General features: G+C 41.2%; 1 protein-coding gene across 6 annotated transcripts in view; it reads right to left on the reverse strand.

The window, feature by feature from the left end:
* LOC107269164 overlaps window positions 1-14,968 on the reverse strand; it is a 43,080-nt gene that overhangs the window by 15,142 nt on the left and 12,970 nt on the right. For 4 of the 6 annotated variants that reach the window (XM_025086427.1, XM_015742716.2, XM_015742715.2 and 1 more), the window contains one exon: window positions 10,430-10,512. In XM_025086427.1, coding sequence (XP_024942195.1) covers window positions 10,430-10,512 — 83 coding nt within the window. Of the gene's footprint in view, window positions 1-2,865; window positions 9,185-9,663; window positions 9,689-10,429; window positions 10,513-14,968 lie in introns of those variants that run through there. The other 2 variants (XM_025086426.1, XM_015742717.2) reach the window with 2 other exon arrangements.

Here is a 14,968-nt window from a genome sequence, read left to right on the forward strand (position 1 = left end):
TAATTTCCTAAAGTCCAAACACATTCGATACGATCCGTTCGATTTCTTAACCATGACTATCGGGTTGGTCCATTCGCTCGACGACTGTTCGACAACTCCGTCCGCGAGTAACTCGTCGAGCTGACGATGCATTTCCTGCTCGATTATCGGCGATACGGGATAATTTCGCTGATGAATCGGCGCGTGCCCCTGCACATCTATTTTGTGCGTCGGCCCTTGCGGTCGGTGGATCCTGCCTGGACTTTGCAATGGCCTTTCGGCCCGTATCGCGTTTCGGCGTGATTTTCCGCCGAGGACAAGACGGGTGAAATCCACCACGTTACAATGTATATGAACGATATAATTAATGTAGCAACGGAAGATTGTACAATAAAACTGTTTGCGGACGATACGATGGTATATGTATATTGTATATGAACGATATAATTAATGTAGCAACGGAAGATTGTACAATAAAACTGTTTGCGGACGATACGATGGTATATGTATATGCAAGGTTACAATATAGAAGAAATAGAAAGCAAAATGAACCTGGTACTGCAAAGGATCGAACACTGGTTGAGCGTTAACAAGCTAAAATTAAATACGCAAAAGACAAAATATATGTTGGTAAGAGGAATAAAAAAGAAAAGAGGTAGGTATATGAACTTAGTAAGTACGTATCCCCCAAAAAATACTTACGTGTAAAAAACTACAGCAAGTACAGGATTGCTGTGAATTCCTCTAACAAAAAGTATTGATATCATATGATTGAGGCCAAGTACATACGTCACTACATGTTTTCCTATTATATGATCTAGCACTGGCCCATCATTTTAATTATATTTTCAATATTTCCTATAACGTTTTCGCTACTTTTTTATGTTACTACTGCTTCCCGTATTTAATTATGATTTAATGGTGATTTAATAATTAAAAAAACTTTAGGTGATTCCTTATCGAGTACTACTTGGCGGGTCCGTGCATTTCTTGATATAAATTTGGTACAAAACCAGTACCAATTTTCTATAGAAAGCATATTAACAATAACTCGTCAAAAATAATCACAGTAAAAGCTTAATAACAAACATACAGCATTAGAATACTATGAGCACGTATAAAGAGTAAGTACTTTGGAATTCCTGGCACGAACCCGCCAAGTAGTACTCGATAAGGAATCACCTAAAGTTTTATTAATTATTAAAACACCATTAAATCATAATTAAATACGGGAAGCAGTAGTAACATAAAAAAGTAGCAAAAACGTTATAGGAAATATTGAAAATATAACTAAAATGATGGGCCAGTGCTAGATCATATAATAGGAAAAAATTTCGTGACTTATGTACTTGGCCTCAATAATATGATATCAATACTTATTGTTAGAGGAATTCACAGCAATCCTGTACTTGGCGTAGTTTTTTACACGTAAGTGTTTTTTGGAGGATATCACAAGTTTTTGTTGCTCAATAGGATATATGAAAAAAGTTTTAAACACTCAAATTTTTATTGTTAAACAAATATAAAATATAAATACATTGCAATGTCACTAATCAGATAAATATATTGCGTTGTCGAAAATGTTAAAAGCCATATAAATGTAATTTATAAATTGATTATTCTTAGAAACACAAAAATATATATAAAATATAATTAAAATGATGGGCCAGTGCTAGATCATATAATAGGAAAACATGTAGTGACTTATGTACTTGGCCTCAATAATATGATATCAATACTTTTTGTTAGAGGAATTCACAGCCATCCTGTACTTGGCGTAGTTTTTTACACGTAAGTGTTTTTTGGGGGATAAGGAGTTGACTCGAGTAAAGAGTCTCGGCGCGCTGCGCCCTGTACAGCCGGTTGCCTGTACTTGGCGCGAGACTCGACCGAGTCTCTTGATCTCCGTCACCCTTCGATTGGGTTCGGGAGTTGCCGCGATGGCTCGGGACTCTTCCGTCAGGTCTCATCGTGGCGAGATGAGCGCCTCGTCATAATAAATACTGAGGTGAACATTTTTATTTGTTAATAGTGATTCATTTAGACTAAATATAATGTTTAAAATTGCAATCAGTATGTCAAACTTTGAGAAAGTTTATCCCGTAGGAGGTTAAAATTAAAAGTTGCATTTAACAATTTCAGGAATGTATTTGAATTGATGTAAAACTGTTTTGTAATATTGTCATAATACATTATAGCGAACAATTTAAAATTTTGATTCTTCTAAATTCAATTATTGTGCCCCTTTTAGATGTAATCAGCCACAAATAATGCTTGTATATCACAGCACTAGTGTGTGTACTATGACGATATTCTCAGTCGTCGACAAAACGGAACTCTACACCAATGGAAATCGGGAGCGCAAGTGGTCTCGGTAAACTCGAAAAGGTTGTTGGGCGCCAGGTACCCTCCAAGGAGCACCACGAGCTCTAGGCTCGTTGTCGAAACAATAAAAATCGGGAGAGAGAATTGGTCCCGGGTAATCGATTGCCACCAGGCAAACTATACCTAATATGCCACCAGGCGAACTAAAACTAAAGATGCCACCAGGCGAACTAAAAGTAAAGATGGCACCAGGCGAACTAAATCTAAGGGCACCACGGCCCATAAAAGATACTAACCTACTAATCTAAAGGCACCAAGGCCACTCAAAACGGATAGGAGCACCACGGCCAAGAAAAAGAATATAAAACGTAACTAAACCTAAAGGTTACCTGGGACTCGAAAGATCGTACTAAATGCGACCACTATACGTCCCACGGTACGCCGCTTCGGAGGCTAGCTCGTCGGAAGCGTCGCGGCGTTCAAGAGGGAAGGAGGGAAAGAACTCAGCCAAGAACTTATAGGAAAGGGATACGGAAAACTACAAGAAAATAATTCGAATTAAATAGTTAACGCACCAGAGCTGTATTAAGCAGAGACAAAATCCAAACAATCGAGGAACTCAATAGTAAAGGTACAAAAGCAATAATTCTGGCATTACTGATAAGGCGAGCGAAAGCCAAGCATAGTTTCACAAAAGTCTTAAAATTAATTCACAAGGATCGGTATCCCAAAATTGGAAGCTATACAATGCAAACGAAATAAGAAGCACTACATAGAATTTCGAAACTTATAGGCGCATTATACTTCTCGGAAACTCACGGCCGACGGCGCTACGCGTGAGTGCGCACGCGATTAAGACGCGGGCACGCGGGCTCGATATTTCTAGAAACGGTAGGCGCGGAAGAGGATATGGTCGGAATAATCGAATTAGTCGAACTAAACTAACAAATTCTTTCTAAAATCAAATAATCAAATAACGATAATGAAAAAAATCGGAACTCAAGGAACGGCAGAGGAACGGCAGCGGAACGGACAGCGCGGTTCCAATTCTCGCACGCGCGAAATTATAACCGCGGTCGGCAACAGTAATACGAAAGAGTCACGCAAAAGAAATTATAACTACGAAGGAACCCAACACAGGATAATACACGCGGGTTCGCTAACACCAGTTCGAAAATCGCGGACACGAAAAGTAGCACAATAATTAGAAAAATCACAATAAATTAATACAAGATATGGCACAGGAAAAATATCACAGTCAGAAAAATATAGAATATTATAACGAGTATTTCATTATCGTTGCAGCGGAAAGACGTTCTCGGAACGGGTAGTACAAGTTTGAAATTGGCCGAAGGCGCGACGTCGAGAAACGTCAACAAGCAAAGTTGCCTCGGAGGGCGGCCAGCGCGCGACGTCGAAAGGACGTGTGCGATACGCAAAATTCACCAATGTTCCATCGAGAATATAAAGACGAAATTACAATGATTCATTATAACGTTCGGCAACGATAATCAGATACAGTACATCCTCAATAAATCACAGAAATCAGAACGGAAGATATCGCATACAAAAGTAGAAATATGAAATTCGGAATCACACTTCAGCAAAGGCCACGAAAGATTAGCAAAAACAAGAAAAGAATTTCGTTTAACTTATTTCACTTTGAAAGAGGAAAATAGGCGAAACACTACGATTCCGATTAAGTAAAGCAAAAACGGCGTGGGCTCGCCCCTAACTTTAACAGAACTTAGGGTTCGGAAGTCTCACAATACATTTGCAGAAAAGAGAACAATAATATGTCGGTAAACGATATCTTAGAATAATTGACAAAATGATACAATCGGCCGCGCGAGAATCTGGCTATAAAACAACTAAGCCGGTTAATCCGAGGTCAAACACTCTGGCAGACAAATTCCCACGTGCACACTAGGCGAAGATTCCAGAAATTCTGTAGTTACAAATGAATAGCAATCACAAACTTATTTAGGAAAAGCGCAAAATCGGAAACTCAAAAATATAAATAATAACGGCACTATCGTCCTTTATAGGATACTAGGCGGAAAGACATTCGCCCGATAACGGCAAGGAAACTTCGTCACCGGCTAAACGGACGGTTTAGCCGTGCACGTGTCTATAATCTTCAATACACAAAGATCAGAAAACTTTAAGGAAAGTGAAAGATCTCACCACAAAATAGAAAATTAAAGCATAACGCTTGGTCCAATAGACCCTCAAGGCAATATTCGTCTTTATCTCTTTCTCTCTCTCTTTCTCTCTCTAGCTCTCTTTGTTTCTCGATCTCCGATTTTTCCACACGTAGATTTGCTCTCAGATTTCGCACGACAATGAATTATCGATCACGATTGTCGCCACGCGGGCACATGAGGCGGGACGGCATCGGAACGGGACGAATGTTGACGAGGGTAGCCGAGCTCTCCCAAGCGTCGACGCGCAGCGGCGGAAACGGCCGAGAAGAGACGAACGGCGATCCTGACGGCACGGCCCTCGAAGTACTCTGGGCCTGGCGAGTAAGGAAGGTCGGCGGCTTCTCGGCCGGACGAAGGCGTTGACGTGGGCGATCAGCCTTAGGCGGGCCAGGGAGGAAAGCCTCGTCTCCCTGCTGACCGTATCGGCGGTGAATAGGCCCAGAGGGCAGCCCTCGCCGGCCGACGGAAACGGCGGAGTCCCCTCCCGGGTGCTCCAGGGCTTCTTTGGCGTCATGGCAGCAGCAGGATCCCAGCGACATCCCGGTCGACGGAACCGGCGGGCATCTCTTGGTCGGTGGGAGCGGCGCGCTGATCTCTCCAAGGTTGTCCTTTACGTCAAAAGTCTCAAAATCGGCATCAACAGCCAAACGGAATCGCCATAAAATACTCTAAAATCTCCAATGTGGCTGTCCTGTCCTCACGCCCTTATGTCGTAGTCGACAGACTCGAGAGTCGAGATGGAGTATATCGTAACAAAAACAAAAGATTAATTAGTCTTAGAAAACGTAATCGGAACTGATATCAAGAACGATAGTAGACGTACACAAACGGAGAACTTAAGAGTAATGTCGCAGACGGAATTTCGCTAGTGGATTGTCGTGCGGAGCCTAGGTTGAGCGGACAAGAAAATTTATTAATTTTTGTGGCGCGATTCGGGAGAATCACGTCACAGTACACAGACATGCGAGTGGAATGCCTCTGTTGATCGTGAGAGGTATCGATACAAATCCCGAAGTTCAGGCATGCTTTCAGAACCCAAAGATCGGCCTCCTTACAGTCTATTCTTCATGCTTGGGAAGTTTGACGAGAAAGTTCGCGATCGACAAAGAAAATACTGTAGATGTCACTGGTAAAACCAGGCGAACGTCATATTTTAATTGAAAACATTGAACCTCAATCAGGTGAGAAAGGCAGCACGCAGCAAATAGGTCCGACGATGGTAGCAGTGAGCATTATTTGCGAGATGCCTCATGTTCCAGATCGGCAAATACAATATCAAACAGAAACATCGATTTCAACGAACGAATTTGAGAAAGAGAACGGTGAATGTTGCCCACGAGATGCATCACGTTCTAGTCTCATTAAATGCGTCGGTAAAACAGATAGTTGACGGTGGAAAAAAAATCCTAGCAGAGTTTAATTAATCAACGTATCCATCCATGTAAAGCCGGTCAAGATGGTCCTGATATTCACATGGCAAGATCAGAATCCCGAAGAAAAATACGGGCTGCGGAAAGTTGAAAAGCGTGTTCACCGAAAAAATATCCAACAATAGGTAATTGCCCTTTCAGTAAAACATAAATGCTTATGGGAAGAACCCTATTAATTGGGTAAAAAAAATAAATTTTTTTTGCATTTTCTTAGAAACGTATATTTCAAGAACAGCTGATTTCAGCTGATCAATTAAAAAACCGGGAGGACAGTCTGCCAAATGGGGTTTACTTGGTATCCCCGATCCTTATTAAGGTTATTTGGATGTTTCAATATCTCTAGACCGTCGCGGTGTTTTCGGGTGAAGTAACCCTTACTAGCTAGCATTTCTGTCGTCTCTCTTGTGCTCATCCCATGATCAGCTGGGGCAGATTGAGAAAAATTACCGTATTTGGTACACCGTTGATATTCTTTGACCCGAGTACTGATCTTCTTCCCGATGTCACCTATGTACATTTTTCCACAGGAGCAGGGAAGTGAGTTTAGGTTTTTTTTTTAACTGATCAGCTAAACAACTTGTGATCGGCTGAAGCACTGATCCGCATGAGCAATCATAGGTGTAATAAGACTTCCTGACAAGAGGGAGCTTCAGTATCGGAACCTCCTAGCCCTGATGATGCAAATTGAAATGTTTGCGAAACGTCGGCACAAAGCTGAACACAGACGCGGCTTCCATCCGAAAATCATGAGTATTAATGATAATATTGGTCACGAAAGCCTAAAATCTCAAACTCATACAATAACATATTTAATACAATAAGATCAGTAGTTGAAACAGAAAGGTTAAAAAGTCGTCAAGATATAAAATCACGGTGAAATAATATAACAATGAAAAATACAGAAAATAATGAGAATTAATATACGACTCGAAATCGCGTGGTAGACACTCGGGTTGGCTTCTATTTGTAATGAAAGTTACGCTACCCTAGGTAGCTGATTCACCATATGCCCACTGGCTCCTATCCTCGCGAATTTCAGAAGTCACTAAGACTCAGGTATCCGCGACGGGATTTATGCTATTCCAGGTAGCCATTCTTATTACAGCCCCTACGAGGAATTCCTACACACCGCGATTCAGTGAACCAAAGAAAGTTACGTTACACTCACGGAAATATCCGGTCAAGTATACTAAATTAAAAATCAATAAACGCATAAAATAAAAGAGAACTAACGGACGATTCAAAACAGGCTCTTCGCCATAATCGGGGAAACCACCACTATTAAAAACTCACACTTCACTCGTGGACTAGTATGTATAAATTATTAACTCGGCGGCGAATCTCTTCGATGGATGCTTGTGCATCCATCCATTTCGGTTGGCTTGTTTCTGAAATAGTGAAAAATGCGTCCACTTGGTAGGAAGGTTCACAAAGAAAGAGGATGATTCCGGTACCCGAGTCTTTAACTGCCTATTATAATTGGTCAATTACTCATCGCGTTTACTTCCGCCAATTCTAGGTGCTTATTGATCATAGGTCACCAGGATCTAGGATTATGAACCCTATCAGGTAGCTTAAACGTTGGAGCAGTTGCGAGCGCATCCTCCGCGCAAGCCTCTCAGTAATATTAATTCGCTAGCGCTCCGACGTAGGGCGGTACTGGCGTCTTCTGCGCTATCATGCCGCCATCCGCATATTGTTATTGTGAGGCTTTGAAGATGTGTTCACCGCGAAGTGTATTTCGTGTTCCAGGATGGGGATGTTCCGGGATGGTGTCCTGTTACTGCGAATTTCTGTAGTTAACAGGAGTTTACCCGTGCAGGTAATCTGGCTGACTGACGGCCACCAGTAATGTATGCAGCTTTCCTGTAGGTTGGTGGGCCATTTCCTCTGCTCCGTATTTTGTATTTGGATGTTTCTCTGAATGACAGCTTCTTGTGCCTTGCAGGTCCCTGACCGGCGTCTTGCTACACGTCTTCGGAGGAAGCCCTATCGCGCCCACGGGACATAAGATTTTCCTAGGATGGGAGACAAGCTGACCCTTTACCCGGGTATTTCGAGGATTCTTCCCGGCAGAAGCAGGTTCACCTGCAAGTAGTCCGGACTCGCATCCCGATGTCAGTTAGCAGGAGCACATCGGTAGAGGCAGCAGGAGTTTCTTGGCGTGCGGACAGGTAAGACAATAACCCCTTCACAGGCATTCCTGGTGCTGGTGGCGGCTGGGATATTGGCGATGAGAGTTGAGTCGTTTGACTTTGGCGGGCTCCAGCAGTGGTGGCTTGGTCGAACGGTCCGTATAACAACCCGATGGGGCCGATAATGTCATCCCACGCAGTCATAGCCATCTTCATAGTTCTCCGTGTCGATGAGTATACGCTCATTTGTAGGTACAAGTTAAAATTAAACATAATTAATTTACAGATCTTATTTTTCTCGGTGATCTCCCGACCTTCGCCAGTGGACGCCTATTTCATAGCGGGCTGTAAATTCAGCCCGTACTCCAACTTCCTTCGACAATAACCTTATGACGTGCATTACCGAAAATGCCACGTCACAGTCTATAAATATGGTACGTTCTGCAAAATTATTTTGAAAATGTAATTCTTTTATCTATGTTAAGATTTAGAAAAAAAAACTTGATTTTTAAATCATTGTACCAAATGTTATATTGAAATATTTTATATTACAATATATCAAAAAAGTGTATGTCTGTTGACTTCTGCCATTAGACTATGCGTTTCACAAGCACGAGCTCAAATGTTATATCTAAGCATTGCTAGAATATTTACAAGTTTCGCACACACATTGAACCGGTTCGAATTCTTTTACGGTCCATTATATTCACAGTAAATAAACACACAAATTCTGTTCTGGACATTGATGAGGCCCAATCAAAGAATCTGTCACTATAACAAGGAATTATCTGAACTGAACTTACAATTAGATTATTAACTCTTGGAGTACTAGCGAGTGCCTAGTTTCAGCCCCTTTCGGTTTCCATGCCACGGAAAAAGCCAATCACGATGTTGTATAGTGATTGGACGTATTCGTGCGCGCGAAGCTGGGTCCTAGCTAACTAGGTTTCCGTTATTAGAGGTGCCTTGTTTCAACCCGGCCGGGGCCTTTTCTTTATTGGGGAATTCATATAGGAAGAATGAATTTAAGATCTGTCATAGGTCACTTGATAATCATCCGCAGGTCTGCGATTGATCTGTCCTATACTTATGTCATTTGTCCGTTCACCTAGGAAGTCAAAAGGGCTGCAATTTAGTGTGTATGTTCTGGGATTAAATAAAGCAATACTATTCTTTGTAATTCTTTCCTGGATCATTTTCCGGACTTATGTATTTTGGGAGCATCCAGGATTCGACAACTATCATGCACACCGAAAGAATTGTAAAAGCCATGTATCCCTGTATTCCAACCCCAGAACGTCCTCACCAAATTGCAGCCCTCTCTCATTTCCGACGTGCAAGTTACAAGATAGTTATTAAATTTGCCTTGCACGATATTTACGTTAAAAAAAAAGATATTTTCTTCGCAGCTTACACGAGATACATGCACAAGGAATTTCAGACGTGTAATCTTGCTCGTCTCAATTTGTGGAAAGTATCTGCATAAGCCGCGTACAACGTTAGAATACATCAGCGTGTATCTCGGAAACCCATATACACCGAAAAACAATCACAAGGGTAGAAAACTAAGAGATCAGAGGTACCTACGTTTCTGCTGGATTATACTGCAATTCTATATATTTTAGAAAAATCGAATTTTGCAAACATTGTGCTAGAATTAAATTTAAAATATACACTACCGCTCATTAATTCTAATACATCTATTGTAACGTTTATCGGTAGTAGAATTTCGTATGCTCCTTATGAGCTCCCTTGAGGATGCGCCTGTTTTAGTAAGGTAGCCTTAGGTAGACTTAGGCGCTCTGCCTAACTATTGGCTATGGCACTACGTGAAAATTGACAAATCACAGTGAGGATAATAGATCAAACTCAATATGGCGTCAACTAAAGTTTCTAAGGTATATCGCAGTGCTCTCCTCAGAACTTTGACAATTTTTCTCTACGTAACGGGCTCGGTGGAATAGTGAGCGATAATATGGGGCCTTTGACTAAATTCTTAGCAATGATTTTATGCAATTACTATGCTCCATCCTAGAGGGCATAAATCGAGCGTAAACACTTTTTAATTATTTCAATGTTTTTATGTTTTGTCATATGAATTGTATTCATATTTTTTTCCCGTGGATTGACTTTCGGGACATATTTTTCATCTATCGACTATTGTTGACACTATCCGCCCGTCCTTATTGTTTGTTTGCAACGAGTGCGCTCTCAGTACAAGAGTACTGAGAGGTTGGTTTATTTGTAACGTTACACTAACGAATCTGACAAACATGGAGATGCTTTGAAAATAACGAGCAGTAGTTTAATGGAGTTTAAAGTTTATTGGACATATTATTTTGGACTTATTTACCTCGAGGAGTGTGACGAAAGTCTCTGCGTTACTAAAATTTTTACGCCAGAGTTTCTCCAATGCTCTTTCACGCGTGTAACGATCTGGAATGTTTAAAAACACTTGGCTGAGAATACATAATCGACTACTTACATGGAATGTGTATGTATTAAATGCAATGGTGGACAGTATAATTAAATTAAAAAAAAAAAACAGTTTTTTTATGGACAGAGCACTAATCGTACATCTATAAATCATATACGTTACATGTCCTACACGTATCATCGTATATGTACACTGCGGGACATTAATGTCGTCCTTGGGTGGAGCTAGTAGGAAGTGTGAATGGGGCGATCGGCAGTAATGACTGGTGGCGAGCAAGCCAGGCCGACGCGTAGCGAGGGTAGCCTATTCCCCTCGCTCGGGACGGCATGTCTGTCCAGAGTTCAGGCATCCCGCATAAGAGTCTCACAGAATTTCAACATGAGTCCGCATAAACCCCTCTCACTCGCAGTTAGTGGAGTTCCAGAGATAGCCTGCACTGCGTATAAGAACGTCTCACTTGCATCTAGCGCTAGTCGCCTATAAGACCCTCTCACTCGCTGCCAGCGGTGGCCTAGCGCGTATAAGAGTGTCTCACTTGCATCACCATCTGCACGCGCTGAACAACTGTTGGCAGCGAGTGAGAGGGTCTTATGAGCGACTCGCGCTGGAAGCTAGTGATCTATTACTATCTATTTGTTCCATGCCTTGCTCAGTTCTTTTTGATTTGCATACAATCTTTCTATAGCAGTGGTGTGACTTCTTGTTATTTCCTGTAATATGGTCTTTTATTTCGTAAGACCTGTATTTAAGCGTAGCTCATTTCTCTTAAGTAGTTCCATTTCCTCGTGTACGGTCTCTTTGTCCTCGCTATCCATGGTACCGAATAACCATTTAGCTGCTTTGCCTATCGCATTAATGGCTCCTCTCTTGGTACGAGGTTCTTCTTCGAAATTGTGCAGGAGTTCCTTTACGTCGTCGATTTCCCTTATAATTTGTTTCGTTACTCTGTAGTAAGACTTATATTGGCTCTTGTTGTTCTCTCTTCTGTGAATGACCTCTACTTGCCGTTCTATGTCATTCATAGCTTCCTTATAAATTTCCAGATTGACGCCATATTGGAATGTATGCTTTCCTTCTATCATCTTAGTGTTGCCCAATCTCATGGGTAGAAGGCTGTATCGGTGTTATCTCTATTCCCATCGTGAGGTGTATCATTATCAGCAGTAGGATCGTCATTTTGCTTGTCTGAAACGAACCGTTGAGGCTTCGTCAATCTGGGGTGTATAGTGATCTTGCCTAAATTGACTTTATGAGATCTAATCACTTTGGGTTTCTCCTTTGTCGTTTTGTACAGAGGTTCTTGTTTCTTACTGGATATACGATACAGGTGTCACTTGTAGTACAGAGGCTTGTCCGTGTCTATCGGTACATGTTCCTTCCTATTCTCATTCAGACGTTCTAGTATCCTTTCCTCTTTTGTTGCGAGCCTGTCGAGTATCTGAGTCTTTATAATTTCCATTCTTTTCTGGTGTTTTTCTAGATACTGTGTGGTAGCACTGGCTTCTGTGGTCTCCTAAGGGTATTTCGAATTGACGTCACCTTTAATTAGTTGGAAGGGTGTATATCCTGTTGCTGTATGAATAGAGTTGTTATATCCTAATATAGCGTATCTCATTGCTTCTGCAGTTGATACTTTGCTATCTTCAGTTTTTAAAGCTCTAAGGGTTTCTATTATCATGGAGTGAAATCTTTCAACCGGACTATTACTGTTACAGTTATAAGCCGTCGTATAGTGTATTTCTATACCATGGTATATACCAAATTTTTGAAAGGTTTCGTTTTTCCATTCCACTCCGTTATCGCAGGTTATCTTTGTAGGTATACCAAACTGGCTTATAAATTGTAGAACATTTTTCGTGGTTTCTATACCTCTTATAGCTTGCGTGTGGTATGCTTGCCCATACTCAGAGAAAGTGTCCACAATGGTTATGAAATATTCGCTACCTATCTTGAAGGTGTCAGCATATAGATGTTCGCAGATATTTGTCCCTAAAGCTGTAGGCTTACATACGAGCTCATGGGGTCTTCGTTCGTACTTGCTTTTTTGACATACTTCGCAGGTGTTTACACAGTCTGTAATCATTTCATCCATTTTTGGCCAGTAATGTTTGCTTTTTATAGCTTGTATGTTTTCCGTGATCCCTGTATGATAGATTTTCTTTACATGCTGGTAAACTATCATTTCCATTTGTTGGTCTGTATCTATGATGTCTTGCAAGAATCCAATACAGATACAGTACAACTGTAACGCTCCGTTCTTAAAGTAATTTTGAGCTGTGGTGATCAGTACTAGCTGTTGATTCTTGTCTTTGAAATAGAAATAATATTTTTCTTTAGGATTCACATATTCTTTTATAAATTTGATCCAATGGTCTTCCGTTGCCTTTTCCGGGATGTTTAATCTCATGCAGCTGTTTTCAAATACCTTGATCTTTGAGACCTTTATATCGTTTCGTGAGACCGTAACAGTTATTTGATTTTTATAAAGATTTACTGGTTTTTCGATGATCGGTATCCCGAATATAGGATCTTCATGACTCGTATATATGGTGTTCGTGTCGTCCTCATGAATTCCCTGTTCCCTGTTAAATTCTTCCAGTATCAGGTCGGCCTCGTTTCCTGATATTGATAATATCTCTTCAGGCAATTCTTTGAGTAATTGCGTGATTTCTAAATCATCTGGAGGATTTGCCTTGGTTGATTCGCTATCGATAGGATTTATTTCAATTCGCGATAAAGCATCGGCGTTAGTGTTAAGTTTTCCTTTTTTAACGAGTTTAGAATTAGGTTCTTTCAAAGAGAATAGCCATTTCAGTGGTTTGTGGTTAGTAATGATTTTAATGTTTCTTCCATATAGATACGGTCGGAAGATTTTGGTTGCCCAGACAATGGCCAGTAACTCCTTCTCGATAGTGTTATAATTTATTTCCGCTGGGTTGAGTGTTCTCGACGCATATGCCACAGAAAGATCTTTTCCTATCGTTCCTTGTGAGAGTATTACTCCAACAGCAACGTTAGATGCATCGGTCGTTAAACTGAATGGTTTGTCAAAGTCTGAATACTGCAGTATAGGCTCTTCCATTAAGGCATTCTTGCATGTTTCAAAACTTTCCACAAATTCTTTTGTATGCTCAACCTTTTCTCCCTTTTTCAGACATTTCGTCATTGGTTTGGTGATTCTAGCAAAGTTCTTAATGAATTTTCTATAGTAGCCTGTTAAGCCTAAGAACGATTTGATTTCTTCAGCCGTCTGTGGTATAGGAAAATTCTTTATTGCTTGTAATTTTCATGGATTTGGTTTGATTCCCTCCGTCGTAACTATGTGTCCTAAAAATTCGACTGTCTTATGCAAGAATTCACATTTATCCGGTTGTATCTTCATACCGGCGCCTCTGAGTCTGTCGAGGACTGATCTGAGGTTGAAGAGACTCGGTCGAGTCTCGCGCCAAGTACAGGCAACCGGCTGTACAGGGCGCAGCGCGCCGAGACTCTTTACTCGAGTCAACTCCTTATACCTGTGTTTGGAACGAAATATCTTATGAACCGTTATACATGAGGAAAAGTTATTGATACATTCACTATAGGAATTGAAGGTTCTGAAGTGATTGCAACCAAGTTCAATACGATTAGTGTACGAGATCAGGGCGTATTGAAATGGCGAGCGAGATGATTTTATTTCAGTTCCGTCGTCGTCGTCGTCGTCATCGTCGTCGTCTTCGCACGTCCATCGCATTTTTTACACGACAGATGGCGCTGACTGCTTTGCCTTCTTTACCTATTTGTACTCTGGATGGTGTTGGTAATTTACGAATACACAACACAATCAAATACACTTTGTACGTGAAGCTACCGTTCACACCGAATTTCCAGTTGACATAAGGCTGCTTTCACAATAGTATAGAATCATTAAGGCTTTCATGTGGAGCGCGTGTGTATGCGTGTACGTCTGTGTGTATGTGTGTGCTTTAACATAGTTCCTCGTATTTTAGGTGACAATTTTTAGAGATATGGGATTTCCAGATGCTCCTTTCCGTAGTTTTCTGTAACTAGGTGTCGGATGTGGAAGTTCAGGGTGTCCAGGTGTTCCGCTTCGTAGTTTCTTGTATCTAGGTGTCGGGCGTGGAAGTCCAGGGCGTCTAGGTGTTCTGCTCCGTAGTTTTTTCCATCTAGGTGTTAAATGTGAAAGTTCAGAGTGCTCAGGTGTTCCTCTCCGTAGTTTCTCGTATCTAGATATCGGATATCCAGGGTGTTCAAGTGTTACGCTTCGTAGTTTCTTGTATCTAGATGTTAGATGTGGAAGTTCAGAGTGTTCAAGTGTCCCTCTGCATAGTTTTCTGTGTTTAGGTTTCCTGTTCTGAACCGATCGGCACCAAGATCTATACAATTGCTGTACGAGATCAAGGCATATTGAAATAGCAAAGGAGATGATTTTAATTCAGTTCAGTCATTGTCGTC

Source organism: Cephus cinctus, unplaced genomic scaffold, assembly GCF_000341935.2.
Source record: "Cephus cinctus unplaced genomic scaffold, Ccin1 Ccin1_scaffold0616, whole genome shotgun sequence".
NCBI lineage: Eukaryota > Metazoa > Arthropoda > Insecta > Hymenoptera > Cephidae > Cephus > Cephus cinctus.